General features: G+C 45.0%; 1 protein-coding gene across 1 annotated transcript in view; it reads right to left on the minus strand.

Annotated features, from left to right (window-relative positions):
• Positions 1 to 1,103: 1,103 nt before the first annotated feature.
• PRR15L (proline rich 15 like) overlaps positions 1,104 to 24,833 on the minus strand; it is a 42,387-nt gene continuing 18,657 nt past the window's right edge. Inside the window, exon 2 of the mRNA XM_069237523.1 lies at positions 1,104 to 3,022. Within this exon, the coding sequence (XP_069093624.1) occupies positions 2,641 to 2,970 (330 nt within the window). The 5' untranslated portion in view covers positions 2,971 to 3,022 and the 3' untranslated portion in view covers positions 1,104 to 2,640. The remainder of the gene's footprint in view (positions 3,023 to 24,833) is intronic.

Consider the following 24,833-nt stretch of genomic DNA (forward strand, 5'->3'; position numbering starts at 1 on the left):
TCCCATTGTGACACTTTTTCGTTTTTGTCTTCCTCCGTCTTTCCCATGTGTGTCTTTTGCTCGCAGTGAATGCTTGAGGCAGAAGAATAAGCGCCGGCCCTCGAAAACAAGTACCGGTGCTCAGCACCGGAAACAACAAGCACAAATTAGGCACTGTGGGGCAGGAACCTTCACATACATTTACTACCTGCTCAGAAAAGGACGTAAACGTGTGTTACAACTCATCCAGAGACACCTCATTCATGCACTTACATGCACAATTCCGCCCAGTAAATCTGAAGTTGAAAAGTTATTCCCCATTCCGAGAGGTGTAATTGCAGAATCTGTATGCACAGGTTCTGGCGAATATTGGATGTTCCTGTCGCCCGGACTCTCCGCACAGAATTCTGCATACACCTTCATTCCTCTGTCTACAACTCCAGTGTGGACTTGCATATAGCTGTAACCTGCAAACGAATGGGTATTCTATTGAATGGGGTATATTATTACATAAAGAGTCTGTGGGTGAGACGAACTCGGCGGCTATGTATGTCTGTGAAAATCCGCGTTACTGCTGGTAGCAAGAATAATGCCGCTCATTGCTAATGACCTCATAATTCCAACGCCGAGACTAAAAAATGACTGATAATGAAGTGGAGAATAACAAAGGTACTAGTGTTCGTAATGGATATTCAAGGACACGGGTGACACAGATAGTGGCATCAGTAATGGACGCATCAGGTACTCCAATAGCAGCACTGGTGATGATGTCAACATAGATGCTAACTTTTGTGCTAATAATGAAGCAAATAATCACATCAATGATGACTCCAATAACGTTGGGGACATTTATACCAACAATGAGATCACAAATGATTAACCAACAGTCACAGTACCAATAATGCCGAAAATCATGCCAGAAGAAATGGCGAAATCAATTCAAGTTTGGAGCAGTGACTCCAAAAATGATCATGTCAATAATGGTCTTCCTGGTGCCTGTAAAACCAACATTAATGGTGACAGCAACAACCGTAATAACCATGCCAGAAATGTTTCAGTATATGACGTCAATAACTATACCGATAACAATTACATTTTTATGGTCAGTGACAAATAGAAATCCAAAATCTTGACGTTGTTTATTTACAATGAGAACATTTACTAACTTGTTAAAAAATAGATCTTCTTTTTAGGATATTAGAAAGGATACTTGTTAAAATCTGAGTGGGAGCGGACCCCCTTTGTGTACGAACGCATTGTGACTAATAAGACGTGCCTTTTTATTCATCTACTCTCAATATTTTGTCATGGCTCACACAAATATTGTACAAGATGTTGTCCACTCCCTTTGGACTAAACATTGCATCCAAAATTTAGTGTAGATGTAGAACATTTAAAGGCAGTGTAACCCAAGCAGCAAAATTCATGTGTCCAGTAATAAGCCCTGGAGAAACAGGGTGCACTAAAATGAGAAACTGTGTGATGGGAAGGAGTGGAGGGAAATATAACAGGGTTGCAGTTGAAGCCCTAAGATCCAGCGTTCTTTATAGTGGCATGGTTCTCTACATTGGGAAAGGAGGAGCGAAAGCCGATCATGGTGTGCACAGGTCTGTGGGAAACTGTTAAGTTTATGCGAGTGGACGTCTCGGTCCTTTCTTGGTGTTTCCATAAGTCACTAAGGAAGTACACTGATTTATGCCTTCTGGGTAAATGGGTGTTTGTCTTCCACATTTGTTGTCTCTACCGTTCCATCTGGATGGCTCTGATGAGGTTTGTTGTCTAAGACGGGGGTTTTATCATACAAGAGGATCCCTTGAGTCAGACATAATGGTAGGGTCTGACTTTTCCGGATGAGAAGGTAAGGAGAGGTGAGCAGTGGCAATGTAGTGTGTCGTCTCAGACCTGACTAGAGACAACCTCAGTTTCCCTCACCCTGAGTATTCCATGCGGCCCACCCGATAGTCACTATCACCACCCAGGGTCCTGTCATGCCTGGAGCATGTTGAATTGTTGCCCTCACTGGGGGTCTGGATTTTCTCTTCTATGACTAACGGGGAATTATCCTTCATCTAACGTCTCCTTTCTACCCCTCCGATAGTGCATGCACTATTGACCCACTTAATGGATGTAAGATCCTATGGTGTTGTGGTGTCCAGAGAATCGGGCAGATTTGATGGCATTGGTGGTCTTTATCTGATGTCCCTATGTTAAGATCTGTCCCTTCTCTTCCACAGTGTGACATGAAAGTTCTATCCTGAGCATCCATCCCAACCCTTCATATAACTTTATCAGGCAATGGAGTCCTCTCTGCCCTCCGATGCATGTCAAGATTAAGCAACATTGAAAAGTACCTATAGTAGGCCTCTTGTCTGGCCCATAAAATCCAAGAGTGGGATCTGTCGGCTTCTCTCTGATCCACCCCTGGGTTTGAAGATCACTTAAATACTATTCACTCTACAAAATAAAGCTCTTTTTTTTGCAGTTTTTCCCCAATCCCACCCTCAAGTAACGGCCAGGGTATAGTTTGCAGAAACATTGCCCAGGCTTCCCTTGGCTAGGGTTGGGCATTACTTCATTGTCGGACAGGTGCCACTGAGAGCCAGGATTCTCGCTCAGTCTCATCCTGCTCTCCATTGGTCATGTGTTGGAGCACAAAGTGGTTCATTGGTCCCCACTTCCACTGTCGCCACCTTCCCCAAAGAGGGCCGGGTTCTCAGCCAGTGTGGCCCGGACCTTCTTCTTCTCCTTGAAACGTCCTGAGTTTGACACCTTGACGTGCTTCCCTTTGGTGTTTTTGTCCACAATTTTCTCCAGCCGGGCGTTGAACTCGCTGTCGCTAGGACCTTCTGGCCGTGTAGCCCCTGCAGTCTGTGCCGTCTCCTGCCTGTCGTTGCTAGAGTAGTCGGCTGGGATCTCGTACAGCACTTTGGGTGTGGATTTCTTTTTGCGCATGAAGGTCAGCTTCCACCAGCTGTAAGAGTTGTCTGCCATGACAATTTCAGCCAAGCAAGGGTATGGGGAAAAGGAGGAATGTCCAACCGCTCTAAGGAAAGAAAGAGAAAAATTGTCAAACTCTTTGATGATACACAAACAAAAAGATTAACCAAAGAAGCAGTTGTTAGCAGAGCAGACACCTGGCTTCCAGAGATAGGCATCACCATGCCCATCAAATCTTCTGATTTCCATACTGTTTGCAGCTCATATAGCCCCTACTTAGTCACTGATTGACATTACCCTTCCCCAACTCTCTTTGCCTTCTGTGTGGTAGATTTTGTTTTTAAATTGTTTTTGCTTATACCTACCTACACCTCAATATATATATTTTTTATTTTACACTTTCTAGCTAAATGTAGCAATTTCTCAAAGTAAAGCTCTCCTTTTACTGGAAATAGATCCTAATTTGCCACCAAGAGCACCATTTATGCCTGACTAATGCAGACCGAGACTACATAACTCTATAGAGGGTGCGGAACCCTCCTAATGAATGTAGTGGGTAATGCAGGCTGCCTCTTTCGGGCAACCAGTGTCTCTTCTCAGAAAAATTGGGAATCTGTGGATTTTAAAAATCGTTTTTATGTGTTACCAATTAACTTTTTTTTTTTTATAAAACTCACAATAAAAACAATAAAACCTTACAAGAAAGAAATAAAACGCTGTAACAGGTTTCAAGATCAATAAAAAACTCTGTGAATTTGTTTTAAAACTATCTCAATATACACGAATTCACAGGACCCATTCGTGGTTTATGGGAATGGAGGTGTCTCTGCCAAATCACTAGAAATTCCATAAATGTGTTAGGTCATCTTTTGTTTTGCAGTGGAAACTTGCTATTACTTAAAAGAGGCTACAAGGTACAGTATTTATAGAGGTAAAGTCTTTAGGAAAATGTTTCTGTTCATGGTTTCAATCGTGAACTAGAGATGAAATGCACCAACGCATTACATACATAGACATATCTCCCCTCAGTGTACAAGGCGCCAAGATGGCTCAGTGCTTTCAGTGCTCTCTGCTGACATCTTGTCTGACCTGCAGCTCTCAGATCCTGGCTGGATCCCGAACTGGCCAGCAGTCTTGCATATTTACAACATTTCCAACTGGTGAAACTGTGGGAATAAGCCGTCAACTAAAGCAATTTCTTAATAATGCCGTAGATTACTAACTGCAGACAACTGAAAACAGCTCTACACCTTTGTAGAGAAAAACAAATTGACATGTTTCGGTTGCTATAATGGAAATGATGATATAAGTCGGTATGTTGTCTGCCAGACAGAGAACAAGCACGCTTCAAGGTTTCTGATAATCCGTCTGAAGTGGCCATGGCAACTCCATTGAAGAGGCTGCAGTGAAACCAGAGTTATACATAGTAGGATGTCACTTTCTTGTGACTCGGTGGATTTTCCAGTTACCTAACACAATGTAGAACAATATAAATACACAGTTGGTATGTATCTTGACATGGAGCCATTATCACCAATAAACCTGTTTGCCATGACTGACATTTGTCAACCTTCTTTCTTTCAGTCCTTTAAATACATAGCAAGCTACACCGCCTTTGATTGCCAGAAGAAGGCCACTTTCTTAACAGTATACCAAATGAAACATACCAATTACTTTTGTCTACAAATGTGGTGTGTACTACATTCTGTACAAGTTTTGCCAAGATGAAGGTATTTTTCCAAATTTATATGTATGAAGATAGTATTTTTAATTCTATATTTTTAGGACATCTTATATTTAGAGATACATGATTTATTCTCTAATTTTGAATTAATCATTTAACAAAACAAATCTGTATGTAAATGCATGCTTTTGTGTCCTTTCTTTGCTTTTAAATGCTTTTAAATACATTGTGAAATAATTGCCCGATTGGAAAATGAAAATGAGGAGAGACTTTTCTCTAACACTAGGTTTAATCCTTGCTAAGTCGCCAAATGGTGTTCTTGAGTTAGGAATTTAAAGTCATTTAAATGAGGAGTCAAATCTTAACGATCATGAGTACAACTAGTTAAGATGATGATTTTATTGTATATTGTTTACATGTATTTTGTTTTTATTTGTTTTTATTTGTACAGTTTGTACTGGCCAGAAAGTAAACTGAAACTTCTCTCTGTTCCGCTGACCCTTTTCGACCCTCTCTTCCAGAGCAGCATGCAGAGGCATACTCTCCTCTCTTGCTTGAGATCATAAATGCCTCCCTAAAATAATGCATTTTCCTGGTGCAGTAACTAGCTTGTGACAAATTTGAATACATCTGTTCCTTTGTTACTTCCCTGTCTACCATTGGTGCCTGGGTGGACCAAATATAACTCAAACTCAGTCGTCAAAAACCTGAATTTCTCCTCCTCTCAACGAACAAATTTAAAGATATCTCTCAAAAGTGAACAGGGAAACTCGAAGACCCACACTTCTTCTTAAGATCGGGATATCGGCCCAATTCATTTGTTTCACTCTTTAAAAATCTGTAAATCTCAATATACATGTCAGAGAAAAAAACAGAAGCATGCCAGTTACCAACTGAACTTATAGAAAAATATTAAACCGTTCCTCCTCTTACAGATGTGAAAACATCTATGATTTTCCCTATATCATAATGAGTGGATGCATACAATCTGTTTTCACGTTGCCGCCATGAGTATATTAATAATTGCTCTGAAACTATTCATATAAAAATTTACTATTTTTATGTTTTGCCACATTAATCTGTCGGCAATGTGATCTTTATCATGAAAATGATTAGCTGATAACGTGTTCCAGGTTAGGCTTCTACTTATAAAGCGGTATAACTAACACCCTTTGTGGTTAATTGCCCTCTATCAAAAACTATAAATAAATGGGTTAGCTTTAACCAAAGGAAATCTTTATAGATACAATAAAAATGGTTGTCCTGAAGCAGACGTTGATTGAAATTATAATTGTTTGAACCTTATGAAGAACCCGACCATTCATTGACTCAGGGAATGGAGATAGTTAATTCAAGTAGATTGTATTGAGTGTTTCATAAACAAATTGCTTGAGATTACAAATTCACTCTCCTGTATAATTTTGCAACATTGAGAGCCAAATTGTTTTCTAATGCACAAAAGTGGTTAAGATAGCTAGCTAGATAGACAGATAACTTTATTGTATGATTCTTTAAAATAGTTACAATTCATATAAAATCAAGATTTATTAAAAGTAGAGCTCATAAGAACAGTTAATATTAACAATTTAAAAACAGGATGGGCCGCAGTGAAAGAATGGGCTAGTTAAACACAAATGTTCAGGCATTGATTGATTCCGCACTGGCAAAAACGTTATCAGAGTGCCAATGGCTGCTGTCTTTCCAAGAGGGGCTCAAAATGCCCGCCAGGCCAGGCCCAAGTTGTGAGTAAAAGAAGTCATGCTTCCCTCTCACATCACTGAGGTCAAATAGATTTTTAGTGTGGTCATGCCATTGACTGCTTCCTTACCAGGGCGGAAAACTAAAGTGCTGTACGCAAGCCGTGATTGGTGGGGGAGAAGTTTGATTCAGAGGTTCTGTTAAAGACATGTACATAATGATTTTAAAAGGTGTGTGTTGGAAGTTGTCTCTGCATATACTATCTCAAAGTGAGAGATAGCTTGCACAGAGTCCAAGGGTTCTCCTGAGAGGATGATAGTGGCAAAAGTAGATAATACTAATGCTCTATTTTGTGCTAGTGTGGTCGAGCACTAGGCTTATCAGAGGGTAGTGTTAAGCAGTTGTTGTATACACACACAGGCAATAAATGACAACACACACTCAAAGACTTAACTCCAGGCCAATAGCCCAAACTGTGTGGGGCGCCCCTGGCTAGTTTTGATGGCGCACCGGGGAGCCGTGGCTCCCAGTTTGGGAACCACTGCCTTAGGGGCTGTCCTGACAGGAGGGTGACTCCTCCTTGTTTTTCTCATTATCTCCTCCGGACTTGCTGCCAAAAGTGGGGGCTGTGGCCGGGGGACGGGAATCTCCCCTAGCTGGAGTGCCCTGGGGCATTTTAACACTAAGCATGAGCCTTTGAGGCGCACTGCTAGGTGTTACAGTTCCTGCAGGGGGAGGTGTGAAGCACCTCCACCCAGTGCAAGCTTTGTTTCTGGCCCCAGAGAGCACAAAGGCTCTCACCACAGGGGGCCAGAAACTTGTCTCAGTAGCAGGCTGGCACAGGCCAGTCAGTCCTGCACTGAAGGATTGGGTAAAATACAGGGGGCATCTCTAAGATGCTCTCTGTGTGCATTTTTTAATAAATCCAGCACTGGCATCAGTGTGGGTTTATTATTCTAAGAAGTTTGATACCAAACTTCCCAGTGTTCAGTGTAGCCATTATGGAACTGTGGAGTTCGTTTTGACAAACTCCCAGACCATATACTTGATATGACCACACTGTACTTGCAATCTCTAAGAATAGACTTAGACACTGTATGGGAAAATTGCTCATGCAGCTATGCCCTCACCTGTGGTATAGTGCTCCCTGCCTTAGGGCTTTAAGGCCTCCTAGAGGGGGGACTTACCTATGCCACAGGCAGTATTTTGTGTGCATGGCATCCTGAGGGGGATGCCATGTCAACTTAGCCTTTTTCTCCGCACCAACACACGCAATCTGCAATGGCAGTGTGCATGTGTTAGGTGAGGGGTCCCTTAGGGTGGCACAACACATGGTACAGCCCTTAGGGACCTTCCCTGGTCATAGGGCCCTTGGTACCACTGGTACCTTTTACAAGGGACTTATCTGTGTGCTAGGGGTGTGCCAATTGTGGAAACAATGGTTCATTTTTAGTGAAAAAACACTGGTGCTGGGGCCTGATTAGCAGGGTCCCAGCACACTTCTTAGTCAACTCAGCATCAATATCAGGCAAAAAGTGGTAGGTAATTGCAGCAGGGAGCCATTTTCTTACAGTGTGTGCATAACATTTTAAGAAAATGTGCCAATATCAACTCACAGGATAAAATCTGGTCGGTAGTCAGACCAACCAAGACATTCACTTTTTTCTTATTTCTTGTTGTCTGGTTAACATGATATTTGTATGCTCTGTGAATGAATTTTTGTTTTTTTCTGTTTGCGATGAAATAATCCACTGATTAATAAAAATAAGATACAGCACAGCATCAACCAGCAGCCCTCACTACACAGTATTTAAAATGTATCAACACACTTTTGTTTCATTTTCTTTTTTAAATTCTATAATAAGTTTAAGAGCTGAAACGAATATAAGCCCGGAAAGACCAAAAGTGACAACCCTAAGTGCATCAGCATTGCAAGTAAAGTGTATAAAAGTTGAAGTGCCAACGTGTAAATAGTATAATTATGGGCAGTATGGTTTCTCAGGGTACCAGAACTTACACTGCTAAATATCAACGCTTATACGCCTCGGTAGAAAGGCGCAAGTAGAGTTTAATTGACAATAACTCTGCAATGATCTAGAACAATGAGTTCCATTTAGTTTCATTGCGTGAAATTTTGCCTTATGTGGATAGCTTGAAAATCTGGCATGGATTTTTTTCCTTTGTGGCCTGCAATGGACATCTGGATCCCAATTATAGGTCTTCCCTGCTACTGACCTTTCATCTCACTGATTGTTCTGGCAACAGAAGTTGAGACAACCTCAGGCACAAAAACTTTAGTTGGGCCTTATGATTGACTCTACTTGTCTACTAGCTCTATTGTGTCGACCCTCCATGTTAGTTAACATCAAGATGGCCCTTCTTCAGTTTAGTTACTGCTTTTTTTGTCACAACTAAGACAGCAGAGAGGTTTTTATTTTGCTTACATATTTGTTTGCCTCTCGCCCAATGTTCTGGGCTTTAAGTCATTCAAGGCATCTAGAAAAAACACTTTATGCAAATTGTTCAACTTTCTCAAAACCTATTAAGAAAGTTAGCTTGTTTTCTCACTAGCTTCAGAGTCGTGGATTGTACGTATGACTGTTGTATTGTGTAGTACAAACACAGCCAACAGGCAGAATAGTTGCTTAAAGGGGGCAAAGTCAAGGATACAGTCAACAACTGATTGGAGAAGTAGTTGGTTTGTGGACTGTTACTGCATCATGATGCTCTGATGTTTATAATGAAGGTAAATCCGGAAGATACCATCCAGTCTGTGACCTACTTAAATCAGACCAAGCTGCAGTCAGAGAATACATTAGGGAGTATATTGCCTGACGCACAACAATTTACACACTGCGTTCACCAAAGGTGTGTCTAAGTGAGCATTTATTCTCACCATTCAGACAATATAGACGTCAATTCGGGCTTGTCGGGGATTTCAGCTGCTGCTCTTGGATTACCCTGTAATTTCCCTGATGCTAAACCACAAAAGAAATGCATTAGGTCTATGATGATATATAGATATATCCTTGAAATACCCTTGAAATATCGATGTAATGAATATGACATACTCTCCTCTCATGCTTGAGCATGGCTGGCTTGGGCACCATTTGGCCGGGGTACACATCTGGCTGCTTTTGTGATGGAAATGAGTTTGCAAACTAATTTCCATGTCTTTCTTTTGAATCTTGAGCTCTTCCCCAGATGGCAACAAAGGTGATTAGGCCCACATTCATTGTGACACACTGGTTCTGCCATTTACGTTTTTATTATCACTTTTAATAGTCACTGACTTCTGTTGCAGAGTGACAAATGAACAGGTTTTGCTCCTGAAGAATACCACACATCTTACAATAGCAGGTTTTTAGACTGACAGAAACATGTTGACTCTTTCATCAACACTGGTTTGAAGTAATATCACCCTCATATTTTAATAGACCGTTGTGCACATATAATAACGTTTTTGTTTTCCAACAAAAGGTATTTTTAACCTTTGCACCGTCTACACCACACTGCCAAAACGTATTGAACTGCGTTCAATACCCGCCTGCTACCGCTACTCACCAACTGCTACTGGTACTGCCAGGTCACCACACTTTGTGCTTCGGAACCCACCCCCCCCCCCCTCCTGGTGCTGCTGCGACCCTGCCTGCAGGTGGCCTATCCCTCCTGTGCGACCCTGCCTGCAGGTGGCCTATCCCTCCTGTGCGACCCTGCCTTCAGGTGGCCTATCCGTCCTAGTGCTTGTAGGCAGGTGCTTAAGGACCACCCCTCCTGGTGCTGCTGTGCGACCCTGCCTGCAGGTGGCCTATCCCTCCTAGTGCTTGCAGGCAGGTGCTGAAGGACCACCCCCCGACCCTGCCTGCAGGTGGCCTATTCCTCCTAGTGCTTGTAGGCAGGTGCTGAAGGACCACCCCTCCTGGAGCTGCCACGACCCTGCCTGCAGGTGGCCTATCCCTCCTGTGCGACCCTGCCTTCAGGTGGCCTATCCCTCCTGTGCGACCCTGCCTGCAGGTGGCCTATCCCTCCTGTGCGACCCTGCCTTCAGGTGGCCTATCCGTCCTAGTGCATGTAGGCAGGTGCTGAAGGACCACCCCCCGACCCTGCCTGCAGGTGGCCTATCCCTCCTAGTGCTTGTAGGCAGGTGCTTCTAGACCACCCCTCCTGGTGCTGCTGTGCGCCCCTGCCTGCAGGGGGCCTATTCCTCCTAGCGCTTGTAGGCAGGTGCTGAACGACCATCCCTCCTGGTGCTGCTGTGCGACCCTGCCTGCAGGTGGCCTATCCGTCCTAGCGCTTGTAGGCAGGTGCTGAACGACCATCCCTCCTGGTGCTGCTGTGCGACCCTGCCTGCAGGGGGCCTATCCTAGTGCTTGTAGGCAGGTGCTGGAGGGCCACCCCTCCTGGTGCTGCTGTGCGACCCTGCCTGCAGGGGGCCTATCCTCCTAGTGTTTGTAGGCAGGTGCTGAACGACCATCCCTCCTGGTGCTGCTGTGCGACCCTTCCTGCAGGGGGCCTATCCTCCTAGTGCTTGTAGGCAGGTGCTGAACGACCATCCCTCCTGGTGCTGCTGTGCGACCCTGCCTGCAGGGGGCCTATCCTCCTAGTGCTTGTAGGCAGGTGCTGGAGGGCCACCCCTCCTGGTGCTGCTGTGCGACCCTGCCTGCAGGGGGCCTATCCTCCTAGTGCTTGTAGGCAGGTGCTGAAGGACCACCCCTCCTGGTGCTGCTGTGCGACCCTGCCTGCAGGGGGCCTATCCTCCTAGTGCTTGTAGGCAGGTGCTGGAGGGCCACCCCTCCTGGTGCTGCTGTGCGACCCTGCCTGCAGGGGGCCTATCCTCCTAGTGCTTGTAGGCAGGTGCTGAACGACCATCCCTCCTGGTGCTGCTGTGCGACCCTGCCTGCAGGGGGCCTATCCGTCCTAGTGCTTGTAGGCAGGTGCTGAAGGACCACCCCTCCTGGTGCTTCTGTGCGACCCTGCCTGCAGGTGGCCTATCCTCCTAGTGCTTGTAGGCAGGTGCTGAAGGACCACCCCTCCTGGTGCTGCTGGATCATTCCTGGTGCTGTTGGGCTACCCCTGCTGGTGCTGCTGGATCATCCCTGGTGCTGTTGGGCTACCCCTACTGGTGACGCTACATCACTCCGAGCACTGCTGGGCCGCACATTCTGGTGCCAGTTGGTGCTGCCACATGATCCCCGTGGCGCTGCGGTACCTCCGCACCCTTTGCTAGTGGGCTTCCTCTCCTGAGGACCTGTTCCTGGTGCTGCTCGCCCATCATTCCTGGTGTTAGTGTACCACCCATCCTTGTTGTCCAGGACCACCCCTACTGGGGCTGGTGCTGTGGGGCCACCACCCTGCTGCTGGGACAGCTAATGCCTGGGCCCCCCCTCCCAGTGCTGCCAGGTTACCACCTGGCAGCACCAGGTCCTGGAGGCCTGAACCTTTTCATATCCATGTCTAAATGTCTTCCTGAGCCTGTGTGAGCTTTGGGTGTCTGGATTTTATTAAATACGTGGTAATAATCCTGGAAGGTGTATGGTTAGGGATCCGCGGCACAGTTTGAACACACGTGTGTACAGTTTGATGACGTACAACTAAGTAGCTGTTGGCTGGACACCCCGACCTTTACTAATTGGGTTAACCTTTATTCTTAATCCTTAGATTGCAATATGGGTACAGTCTGCGTGAAGTCACGCAGAGCTGTCCCCCCGCAGCTTTGGAGGTTCTGGTGGCACTTAAAGAGGCAGCTGTGCTTAATGTGTTGCAAAAGTGCCAAGGCCGAAGATATTTCTCAGGAGGCGACTGCACCTTGCATCACCCATTGTCACTGCCAAGTGCCAGTACCAGGGGTGCCTACGTGGACTGTTCCAGGCCACGCAGAGCAGTAAGAATGACATAGGTTGCCCTGGACGTGCTGTTATTCTTATTTCGTTTAATGTAAATAACTTGTTAAACCCACTATGGACGTCCTCTATTGAAAAAAAATAATATCTGCAAGTGTTAGGAAATAAGCGCCGGTGGTAAGCACCGGAAAACTCCGGCACAAATTAAGCGCTGGTAGGTTGAGAAGAATGCAAGCAGCCATCAATGTAGTCCTACAGATGATGCAAATTTCTTCAGCTACCCTGGTGCTGCGCCATATCAGTCGACAGTGACTGAAGGGGTTGGAACCTACTTAACCCCATCCCCACTGAGGGCACTCTGGGGATATATTTGTGACATCCTGGAAGCAAAGGGAAGAAAAACGATGAAGGGGGATCTTAGCGCTATGATCAGGGAATGCATACATGATCCCATATACTATAAGGGTAACGCAGATCTCAGACCAATGAGGGAAGGGTAAATGGGCTTCATCACACTCCTTTTTACTTAACGGGGACCTAGTGCAAGCCCCTGTCACTGGGCCAGTGACAGTCTGTGGCGAAGCAGAAACTTCTAACATATGGAATTTAGATTCCAAAATATATTCCTTGCTTCCTGCTCGATTATATTGTGGCAGATTGTCTACCAGAGTTGTAAAATTGAGTTGCATGGATGGTTGCGGAGAGACCTGTTATAATTATTCACTTTTTATTATAATTGCTGGATGACTTGTACTATTGCATATGGTTCTTTCAATGTAAAGTTACCAAGACTCAGCGCTGGGCTGGACTTTCACACAGTCTGCCTCTCCCAGATAGGCCAGTTTGCAAGGGAAAGTGTGTGTCCTGCTTTCTAGGCCCCCGTCATGGCCTCACCAAGAGAATGGCCCTTTAAAGCTGGTCCACATGCCAGTGCCAGGCTGCCCAAAAGGGACTTGAATGGAAAAAGAGGCTGACACAGTATTAAACACTCGCTACTGAAATATGTGGTGATCTGCAGACTACCATTTTAATGCTGGCTGAGCTAGCTTTCCATTCTTCCGAGGCTTACAAATCGAGAACTATAAAATGGAGTAAAGGCAAAGTATCGTACAACGAGTAGAAATGGAAGACGTGGTATGAAGTGCTACATAAAAAGAAGCACTGGCCAAGCCAATAGATCTGGCCTTTGAAACTATTGTTTATGGTGCACATCCTCAGCAAAAACGCCTATGTTGTACAACCGGAACAACAACTGGAAGCGTTAACCATCACCGGAAGCACACTGGCTCTCACTTCACTTCTAAGTGCTATATGTGCAGCATGCGCAGCGACACGCTGTCTGAGTGGCTTGTGGCAAAGTGCAATGCTGGAGGGCAGAGCCATGACTTTGTTTGCACTACTTTTACTGTCCTGAAAATGCAATAAAAGTAGTTTCTCATGAACACTGGCACAATCACCTTCCTTTAGGGTCTGGCTATATTTTCTTTTATTTAAACAACACCAGAGTGAGGGGCTTGGGAGCCATCAGGAGGGGGGGAAGTGAAGAGCAATGAACGCAAGAGTGGGCAGCAGCCAGGGAGGAAGGGGCGGGACAGCAAAAAGGGATTGTCAAGAGCATGGAGATGAGGCTTGATGGAGAGAAGTGGGAGAAGCATCACGCAATAAGTAATTTTGATGGCAAACAGACCACCAGCACATAAGTGTCAGTCTGCTCCCCAATGTCTTATGAACCAGTTTACAGCACATTTCTGGGAACAATAATTATACCCTTTCACTATGAATTTCATTTTTATGAAAGCATGCCATAAGCTATCCAAGAGTCGGTTTAAAAAGAGTGTACGTCAAATGATGTGGGACCCTGCAGATACCAGGATTACACTTCACAAGCATGCATTAGCCTGTGGTCTTTAGTCATGCATTTACGGTGAGGGGCTACCAAACTGCATATACAAAAGAAAAAAATAATTACCTAAAAGTGAGAAGTGGAAGGACACAACTAAGGAGGCTATGCTCCAGGGGCAAGACAGACTCAAGATGGACAAGGCAAGCCATCAAATAAGAGGCAAGCAAATTAGAGTGACAATAAAACTAACCAATGGTAAGTAGTGGACGGGCTTCAAGCCCCTCTATGTTCTTGGTAACCGCACATTATGTCTCTGGCAACCAGGCAACTTACAGTGTCTGGTAAACTCAACCTAACAAAGTTACTCTATCTGGTAACCCCAATCTAACTGTCTATTATGAATTTGTAGGCAGGTTGTTTGCACCAGGGAAGGAAATGACATTACTCAAATTCCAAGATCTCTCTATATCTTTCTCATATGTACACATTTATAGAGCTGTGTTATATGCGGTGTGATTTGTCTTTATAATTATCAGGAGCCATAATGTTGTATGGAGGCTTTCTTTTCTCAGAACTTATTTTAGTAAAATATTTTTATATTTAAAATTGAGGGACAGTATGAAGAGATATCAGAGGGGAGGTGTGTAGGCTTCTTTTCTGGGAGACCGTGACTTCAAAATGACCCTTATCGAGAACAGCCTTTTTTGGCAGCTAGTGCCTTTAGACTTGAGGTATCCAAAAATGTGTATTTTTTCTATGTGAAATACAGTTAATTTTTGGTAAAATGACACTAAATACGCTAGAGCGGTTGTCTATATGAAAAGTGTATACTAGATATTTCCTCACGTGCAAAGGTCACTCGAGATACCTGCTCAAGGTACATTCTGTACAGCTTGTAAAGTCACACAGGCAGTTTTGCTAGTACAGCACAAGTGGCCGCATTGTACTGCAGATTCACAGTTCCCACAAGACATTTTCTGCTTGAACCAGTCTCTTGTGGGCAAAACTGACACGAAAAAGCAAAAGATAAACACAAATTACATAAAATACTCAGGATTTATGCAACACTGGTATACAGATCACGGGGGCCTACAATAGGCCAACACGCATAACAAAGTGAAACTATAATTCTATATGGTTGTTTACTCAAAAGGAAAAGCTACAGAAGTGATCAGATGGTATCCCTGCAGAGGGTAGGCGGACCCATTTTAACTCGAATATTTTTCATAGTACTAAAACAAGGGGCGGCTCCTCCATATGGGCAGAGGAGCATCCACCCGCCAGCAGCAACCGCGGGGCCACAGGGGTGAGGAGCAGAGGGGAGTATACTGTGCACTCCCCTCACTGCGCATGTATGTTTGGCCGTCCGTCTCCGGCCGGCCAAACATACATGCGCATTAGACTATCTCCAGCCCGGCAAAGCTGTTGCCAGGCTGGAGAGAGCCTGCACAGGTTCCCAGTCTGCCTGGGAGCGCTCAGCCAGGGTGCTCCCAGCCAATCCTGACGCTGCTGTGAGCAGCATCTGGATTGGCCGCAGGGCAGGCTGGGAGCCTGTGCCTGCAGCCTTCAGAGTAGTGAGGAGCAGCGCGGCGCAGGAGCCAAGGTAAGTTTTTTAAAATGTTATTTCATTTTCAATTATTATGCGACCCCGTCCCCCACATATAACCCCTCCCTCCCACCCTGTGCGTCGCCCCACCCCCAGGAATCCCCGTGAGCCACGACTGCCTAAAACAGTGTTACAAAGCACTTTGTGCAGCTTAGGTGTGGTTTTGAGGGCCGCTGAAAGATGACCTCACAAGGGTTATCCGCTTAAATTCCTCTGGGACACGCTTTGTGTTGAATAAAAACACCAGGCCAGATTCACAAAGCCTTCTTTTATAAGTAGGGTTAACTTACTCGTATTAAGTCATAAGCAAGTCAACAAAAGTCAAACCTGGTCACAGAAACGTCTTTGTGAGTTTGGCCAGGTGTACTGTACTTGTTTTACCTTTGAGTGAAACACACCATCTAGATTCACTGCTGATTGTTACTTGAGCACATTTTTCCTGCAAAGTACCAAGACGTATGTGCGTGAAACGTGGGGCCCGTCAGTGAAAGTACATAACTCAAATACAATAAGCTGGTAGTATCGGGCAGCGCCTTCCCAGGCTGACAAAAGAGCTTTTCATATCAACCAAATCGATCAGGAAAACAAACTTTAAGACATGACATTAAACACAGCCCTTGCCAAGATAGAACAAAGCATCAGAAGCGGTGTGTGCTCACCTGTGCCACCGGGCCACTGTCACTTTACTCGAGGGATATCTACAACCTATGTTTAAGATTACTGTAGTTATATTCCCGTATTCTGTACAACTTAGTAATAATTATATCAGCATGGTCTATGTTTTAACTTTATTATCTGTCTCTCTGCACAGTCAAAGTTTAACTTTATTGTAGTTATATATCCATACTCTTAAGTTTAACTGAATTGCAGTTATAGCCATGTTTAACCATGTTGTACATATAGATATCTAGTCAGCATTCCACTATGTTGTATTTCTATTCTAACACAGTGGTTCCCAACCTTTTGACTTCTGTGGATCCCCACTTTATCATTACTGGAGCCGGAGACCCCCACTGAATCTTTATTAGAATCCATACACCCCCCACTGAGTCATTACTGAAAGTTGGGGACCTAATCTGTTAATATTATTTAATTTTCTAAGCAGTCGCGGACCCCCTGAGGAGGCTTCGCGGACCACCAGGAGTCCCCTGACCACAGGTTGGTAACCACTGTTCTAACAGTTGAGGTATCACTTTGATTACAGTTATAGCTTCATAGTTCAAGTTTAATCTAATTTGAGTGATATCTACATAGTCTAAATTTAACAGTATTTAATCTATGTAGTCCGAGTGTGACCATATTGTAGTTATATCAATGTAGCCGAAGTGTAATTATATGATAGTTAGATTTATGTTATCTAAGATAAATCTATTGTAGTTCTATCAATGTAGTTTAAATGTTACTTTATTGTCATTCTTTCCACACACTCTAAGTTTACACCTATTGTATTTGTGTCTATTTGGTCTAAGAATAACTTTATCGTCATCAGTACCTACATAGTCATATGTTTAACTGCATTGTAGTTATAATTACACGGCCAAACCTATTGTATGTATACCTACATAGTCTGTGTTTATCTTTATTGTTGGCATATCTTCTGTGTCTTCTATCTCCATAGACTCTTTAACCTTACTGTAGTGCTATAGTTCTATACATAGTCTATATTTCAATGTATTGTAGTTATATTTACAGTCTACAGTCTTAAGTTTAACCATACTTTAGATATGTCTGCATAGTGTATTATTAATTTTAGCAACATATACCTATGTAGTCTACACCTATTAGGTCTGGCACTAGCCAAGAGCTATTGATAAAATTCAAAAATAAAATTGGTGACATTATGTATGTAATATACTTATAGGGGTTTTCAGCCAGTCTTCTTCATCCATTGGTCTGTTGTTGTGTCATTCACATTTCTGTGTGCCCACTAAAGCATACAGCCTGGGGCAATGGGGCAGTCACTTCAGCCATTGGCTATCTTTACTGTGAGCGGCGGCATTCTGCTCTTTCCCCACTGTGTCACTCCCTACAGTTCCAAGGAATTCTAGGTGTACTATATGAGAACAAAAATATTTTTCCTTCTTAACCAATTTGTTTTTATTTTGCTGAGGCACCAGCAGGCCCCAACAACAAGAAAACAAGCCTTGACAAAGCCAAAAGGCTAGCAACTAATACCAGATGTTTTGGCTTTGCCAATGCTTGTTTTTATTGCAGTTATACTTGTATAGTATTACGTTTAGCATCACTCTCCTATCTCTATATCACAGGTTTTAGTTTATTGTAGTAATATAGCTGTATAGTCTAAGCTTATCTTTATTGTAATTGCATCTACATAGATTTAGTTTATCTCTAATAGCGTTATCTTTCTGTCTTACAATTAAACCCTACAGATCATGAGTAGTATAGCTAAAAAACAAATTCACACTGAACATCCCAAAAAACAACAAATGAAACACAATTCAAAACAACACTGAGAATAAATAAGTTTATATAGACTCTTGGGTCAATGTTGACTTCACACACATCAGTATGAGACAAGGAAATCAAGACTTCAGAGTAGGCCGGAGACTTTGTGAAGCCAGTGACACCGAGTCACCTGTCAAACACTAGTTTGACTTTTAACTAAATCTGCCACAGAAGTGCAGTCTTTCGGAGGCACTGGTCTTTCTGGAAACTCCAAATTCACTAGTATTCTATTTCACAATCAAACTCAGCTGAGACCTGAAACATTGAAAATTTTATGCAGGTGAAATTTGAATTTCGAGCAAAAATTTACAGATTATGCCTTGAAAGCAGTAAGTAGCAGCCATCTTAGGGTACCAACCATTTTTTTCGGTTATTAATCAAATTCCCCTCAAAGTTCCCAGCATCCATCTCAAGAGGAAGCCATATCCACATTTTACCGCATCCATTTCTATAGGAAGTGACATCACTTTATTTCCCACCACCCATTTCTGTTAGAAGTGACATCACTGATTTTCTCCCAACACTAAAAACCCATCTTTAAAAGACGTTGACATGCAAGCAGACATCATTTCCCAACATTCATCTCTACAGAACGTCACATCACTGCACTTCCCTGAATCCATTACTGCAGCTTTTCATTTCTCATTTCCTGCTTTCTTCCCTATTTTAGTCAATTGAGCAGGTCATCTCACTTCCCGGGTGTCCCCATCTAAGGGCAGACACAGACAAGGGCACCATCTGCTCAGACCCATGGCCAGAATCCCTCCTGTAGATAAACTAGCTTCTTCACATGCCTTGCAAATGTCACATTTCACACCATTCCTACACTCACATCCAGACCACACAAACACGTTCACCCCATTTGTTCTTCTTCATCCACATGCCCTTCAATAGAGCACAAACCCATTCTAAAACACATGTAATGCAGACACTGCTCTCATACATGCTCCATTACACTCCCTGTGAAAATGGAGAGGGGGCCCTGGACCCCATCCCGAGGACCCCAATGAAACAGAGCAGGGGGATGCCACTGCGCCACCCGTGAAGATAAAAAGAAGGGCCCTGGACCCCATCGCTGTGCCCAGTGAAGAGCCAGAAGGAGAGCGCACAGTAGGCAAAACTCCACAAACTCTGCTGGAGGAGCAGGGTTTACACCCCACGTCTAATTGTTATCACTTCTGCAGCACTGTCACTTCCAGTCATTCACTATTGCCTCACCACCAAAGTGCCCTTGTTCAATTCAGTCTTTCCAATATCCTGAAATCCCTCTAGGCAATCTCTTATGAAGACAATATCCTCCCATTCATCATCAAATTCCTCCAAGGAGAGGCTCTCTCAACTGTTCTCCACATTGACAATGGTTTCCTAAGCCAAGGAAAATTTCTAGACACCCTTAACATTCTGATCCTTCCCCCAGCTAAAGAAACCATCGTTAGACCCAGCCATCTTCACCAACTTTGCCCTATTAAGTACCTTCTGTTTATTGAGGAAAAAATCGAGAAAGCGGTTGCAACATATCTACAGGAGCACATCAGGAAGACTAAACTTCTACAGGACTACCAATCAGGCATCAGCCCATGCTGTAGAAATGAGACAACCATGTTTCAAGTAGTTGTTCCCACCCTCCTCCACAACAATAGAAGTAACTCTTGCCTCCTGTTCTTTCTTGATCTCTCTGCATCCTTTGACACAGTCGACCTGATCAACACCCTGAAAATTTGCATCAGATTCACCATTTGGTGAAAATCCTAGTTCACCAAATGTTGCCGCCTCGTGCATATAGGTTCCACAAGATCACAGGCTCTACCCCTCTCCAGTGTAGCTCCCCAGGGCTTCATCCTAGTTTTGGCTAAAACTCGCAACAGTCAGCGACAACTAGAGACTCAAATCCTGCTTCAAAACTCATCCAATCTTCGCAATGAAGTACCGTCCTGAGGCTAATTACACAAAAAACGGAGGGCTTCATTTACAAGAATCTGACACATCGGCCCGATGCATCAGATTTCTTGGGCTGCCCTATGATCCCTTAACGTCGCCATGGATGCATTGTATTTACAATACAGAGCTCCATGACTAACTTTTTCATAGATGGGTCAGAAATTCTGATGCATCTGTTGGTGCTAAACCCACGCATTGATGGACTAGCTTAAAAAAATGACGCAACTCCAGCAATGCGAGGAGGCACCCTTCTAGAAAAGCCCTGCAACAATTTTACACCTCCTCTGAGCAGACAATAACATTCTGATGCAGTAAAGTCTCAGAATGACGCAGCGAAATGTTAATTTCACTGCATCAGTTCTGCATGTCTTTTCCCATGGGAATGCCTACCCTGCCTACATCATACCTGGCGCAGGTATAATGTGACACAAGGGTTTACAAACTGACGCATAGGGCTCAATGTGTTAGTTTGTAAATCTGGAGCAGGGTAAAGCACTGCTAGCGCCACCGCTGCATCAAAAATAAATGACGCAGCGACGGTGCAAAGGCCTTGTAAATGAGGCCCTGAATTCCTCCTGTGTTCCAGCAGCCACAAACAACTCCGAATCTACCAGTCTTCACCCTTCAGTTGACAGACCAGGCAAAATCTCGGGAATTCATCCTCAACACAGACAACTCATTCAAGGAATACATCACCTGGAAGACTAACACAGCTTGGTTCCAACTTCCCCCCTTAAAGAAAGTTAATCAAGTGGAAGATCGAGGGAAAGGGTTCCTTAGAAAGATCTTTCACAAGGCCAATAGCTGTTGCATACTTCTTCGATTGAAAGTTGTAATTCCCACCACAACTCTGGAATTACAGTTGAAGAAGAAAGATTTCAGCCTTTTTAATGCCACCTTATTAATACCTTGATCTTAGGATAGTCTAGGGTGTCAAATGCCGCAGAGAGATCCAGCTGCATCAAAAGTGACTGAACATCAATTAAGGTGATCTCATTCACTCTATTGGGAAAAACCTGACGACCTTTCCCCAAGAATGTTCATTCCTCGACATATGCAGCCCAAGGAGCCTGTGGGATGTTAGAAATTGGACAATTTGCCAGGTTAGCATAGCTAAAGATTTCTTTAGCCTTGAGAGACTACACCCTCTGTAAAAGAGCTATTAATGATTCACAGATGAATGAAATCTTTGTGACTTTTTTCAATCACTTTTGATTGCCAGGGACGCCCTGGACAGGAAGTTGGCTTCACTGTTTTTATGATATATTTTTTTTTTACAATGTGATGTTTAGTGTAGTTAAGTTTTGACATTTCTCTGAACTGGGAACTAACATGTCTGCACTAATCTCCTAAAGTTGTGTAATTCTGATTGTTAACCCAAAGAGAAGGGAAGAGAATTCCATTTGGATGCAGCCGCATTAGAGAATGACCCATGTCCCATGGTCTTCAACCATGCACTGAAAGGAGAAGAGCGATGGAGTAGGCGCTAACACATAGGTTGTAGAAGAGGGTTATGGCTGACTTCGTTTGCAGGTCTTTCTGCTGTAATTCAATCAGTCTTGTCTTGAAGATGCTCTGAAATAGTGGTGCACCACTTTAGGGTTTCAGCAGATGTTACTACCATACGGGGGTTAGCAGGTTTTATTCTTTGTAATGCTTACTCCCTTTTGGAAGGTGACGCCTTTTATTGAGTAAGGAACTTCAGTAACCATTTAGCTCACAATTTAAGTTGTTTTTAAGTTACTAATTAATTTGCGACATTTATGCAAGTATTCAGATTATTTGGGAGTGTTTTTAACTCACCTTTCATAGAAGTAAAAAATATTCGTGTTCCCATGCTTTTTTGAATCACAAAGTTTTCAGTCAAGTGATGGGGCTACACCTGGAGCACGTGGCCCCAAAGATATTGCTGCAAATGTACCTCAGACATAACTCATCGTGCCGCAGCCTGCTCCAGTACTGAGACCCGTACATAACAGTACCTATGCACGTTGATCCTAGGCACCTGTGACCTGTAGACCGCTCTGCCAGTACACCTCAGTCCTGCCTTGGGGATCCCTACTACTACAGGTCTGAGCCACAGACAAGAAGCTCACTCATAATATGCGCATGATTCTTCTAAGCACCTCAATCCTGTCCAGTCGGAGCCTCACTACTGGGACCCACGCCCTGTACTGCAAGTGTCCCCCTTCTACACTCCCCAAGGTCTTGGCCAACAGCGCTTCTGTTTGAGTACTCGGACCACTCGCAGCCAGCCCTGCCAGTATTCATCGCCCCCCCTTGCAGCATGACTCACGGGTCCAGTACTTTCATCCACACACAGATCTGTCAATCCCCCTCAGCTCCGCCTTACAGCGCCCTTTGATATTCCAGTATTTACACCCAAACACAGCTGTAGAAATCTACCTTTGGCATCATATCTTCTGTTCCAGTACAGGGCCCGCGTAATGCGCTGCCAATGCACCTCAGTCCTGAGAGATAGTATTTTTATATCCCAGCCCTTGGACGCACTTTACCTCCGCTCTGGGACTCACACAGGCAGAGCACTGCTGTTCTAGTAGTAAGAACCACTCACAGCTCTGCCATTGCACCTCAGTCCTGAGCCACAGTACCTTTTCATTCCCCCCCAGGGGCGCCCTCTACCAATGCACCTCAGTCCTGAGCCTCGGTACCTTTACATTCCTCTCCTGGGGTGCACTTTACCAATGCACCTCAGTCCTGAGCCACGTTACCTTTCCATTCCCGCCCAGGTGAGCACTTCACCAATGCACCTCAGTCCTGAACCACAGTACCTTTTCATTCCCATCCAGGGGTTCACTTTACCAATGCACCTAAGTTCTGAGCCACAGTACTTTTACATTCCCGTCCTGAGCTGCACTTTACCAATGCACCTCAGTCCTGAGCCACGGTACCTTTACATTCCCATCCAGGGGTTCACTTTACCAATGCACCTCAGTCCTGAGCCACGTTACCTTTCCATTCCCGTCCTGAGCTGCACTTTACCAATGCACCTCAGTCCTGAACCACAGTACCTTTTCATTCCCATCCAGGGGTTCACTTTACCAATGCACCTCAGTCCTGAGCCACGTTACCTTTCCATTCCCGTCCTGAGCTGCACTTTACCAATGCACCTCAGTCCTGAGCCACGTTACCTTTCCATTCCCGTCCTGAGCTGCACTTTACCAATGCACCTCAGTCCTGAGCCACGGTACCTTTACATTCCCGTCCTGGGGCGCACTTTACCAATGCACCTCAGTCGTGAGCCACGGTACCTTTACATTCCCGTCCTGGGGCACACTTTCCCAATGTACCTCACTCCTGAGCTATAGTACCATTTCATTCTAATCCAGGGGCGCACTTTACCAATGCACCTCACTCCTGAGCTATAGTACCATTTCATTCTAATCCAGGGGCGCACTTTACCAATGCACCTCACTCCTGAGCTATAGTACCATTTCATTCTAATCCAGGGGCGCACTTTACCAATGCACCTCAGTCCTGAGCCACGGTACCTTTACATTCCCGCCCAGGAGCGCACTTTACCAATGCGCCTCAGACCTGAGCCACAGTACCTTTACATTCCTATCCTGGGCCGAGACACAGTGCCTTTACATTTACGTCCTGGGGTGCACTTTATCAATGCACCTTAGTCCTGTGCCACTGTACCTTCACATTCTGGTCCTGGGACCCACTTTACTAATGCACCTGAGTCCTGAGCCACAGTACCTTTACATCCCCGTCGTGGCACGCACTTTACCAATGCACCTCAGTCCTGAGCCGTGGTGCTTTTATATTCCTGTCCTGGGGTGCACTTTACCAATGCACCTCAGTCCTGAGCCTTGGTACCTTTTAATTCCAGCCCAGGGGCGCCCTTTACCAATGCACCTCAGTCCTGAGCCACAGTACCTTTACATTCCCGCCCAGGGGCGCACTTTACCAATGCACCTCAGTCCAGAGCCATAGTACCTTTACATTCCCGCCCAGGGGCGCACTTTACCAATGCACCTCAGTCCTGACCCTTGGTACCTTTTAATTCCCGCCCAGGGGCGCACTTTACCAATGCACCTCAGTCCAGAGCCATAGTACCTTTACATTCCCGCCCAGGGGCGCACTTTACCAATGCACCTCAGTCCTGACCCTTGGTACCTTTTAATTCCCGCCCAGGGGCGCACTTTACCAATGCACCTCAGTCCTGAGCCTTGGTACCTTTTAATTCCCGCCCAGGGGCGCACTTTACCAATGCACCTCAGTCCAGAGCCACAGTACCTTTCCATTTCCCTCTTTGGTCACACTTCACCAATGCACCTCAGTCCTGAGCCTTGGTACCTTTTAATTCCCGCCCAGGGGCGCACTTTACCAATGCACCTCAGTCCTGAGCCTTGGTACCTTTTAATTCCCGCCCAGGTGCGCACTTCACCAATGCACCTAAGTCCTGGGACTCACACAGGCAGAGCACTGCTGTTCTAGTAGCACGAACCACTCACGGTTCTGCCAACGCACCCCAATCCTGACAGACTACAACCCTGCTGCTCCAGCCCCACGCCCAGCACCCCACACCTAGCTCTGCCAGGGCCCCCACATTTGACCTAATGCACACAAAAGGGCTCTGGAGACGTGGCTAGAGGCGACAATCACATCCAAAAGCAAATAAAACTGAAAAGAGCCAGTAGCCGGCGGGAGGGGGAGTTGTTCGTCCGGTGATAAGCAGACTAACAGCAGCGCACCCAGACTGCACTTTGTACCCCTGCGCAACTAACACTTACCTGGCCACCGACGATGCCAGCGCCCTTGTGCATAGAGAGGGCACCTTGGCTGGCACCCTCCAGGCAACCACCGGATGGG

Source organism: Pleurodeles waltl, chromosome 6 (genome assembly GCF_031143425.1).
Source record: "Pleurodeles waltl isolate 20211129_DDA chromosome 6, aPleWal1.hap1.20221129, whole genome shotgun sequence".
NCBI lineage: Eukaryota > Metazoa > Chordata > Amphibia > Caudata > Salamandridae > Pleurodeles > Pleurodeles waltl.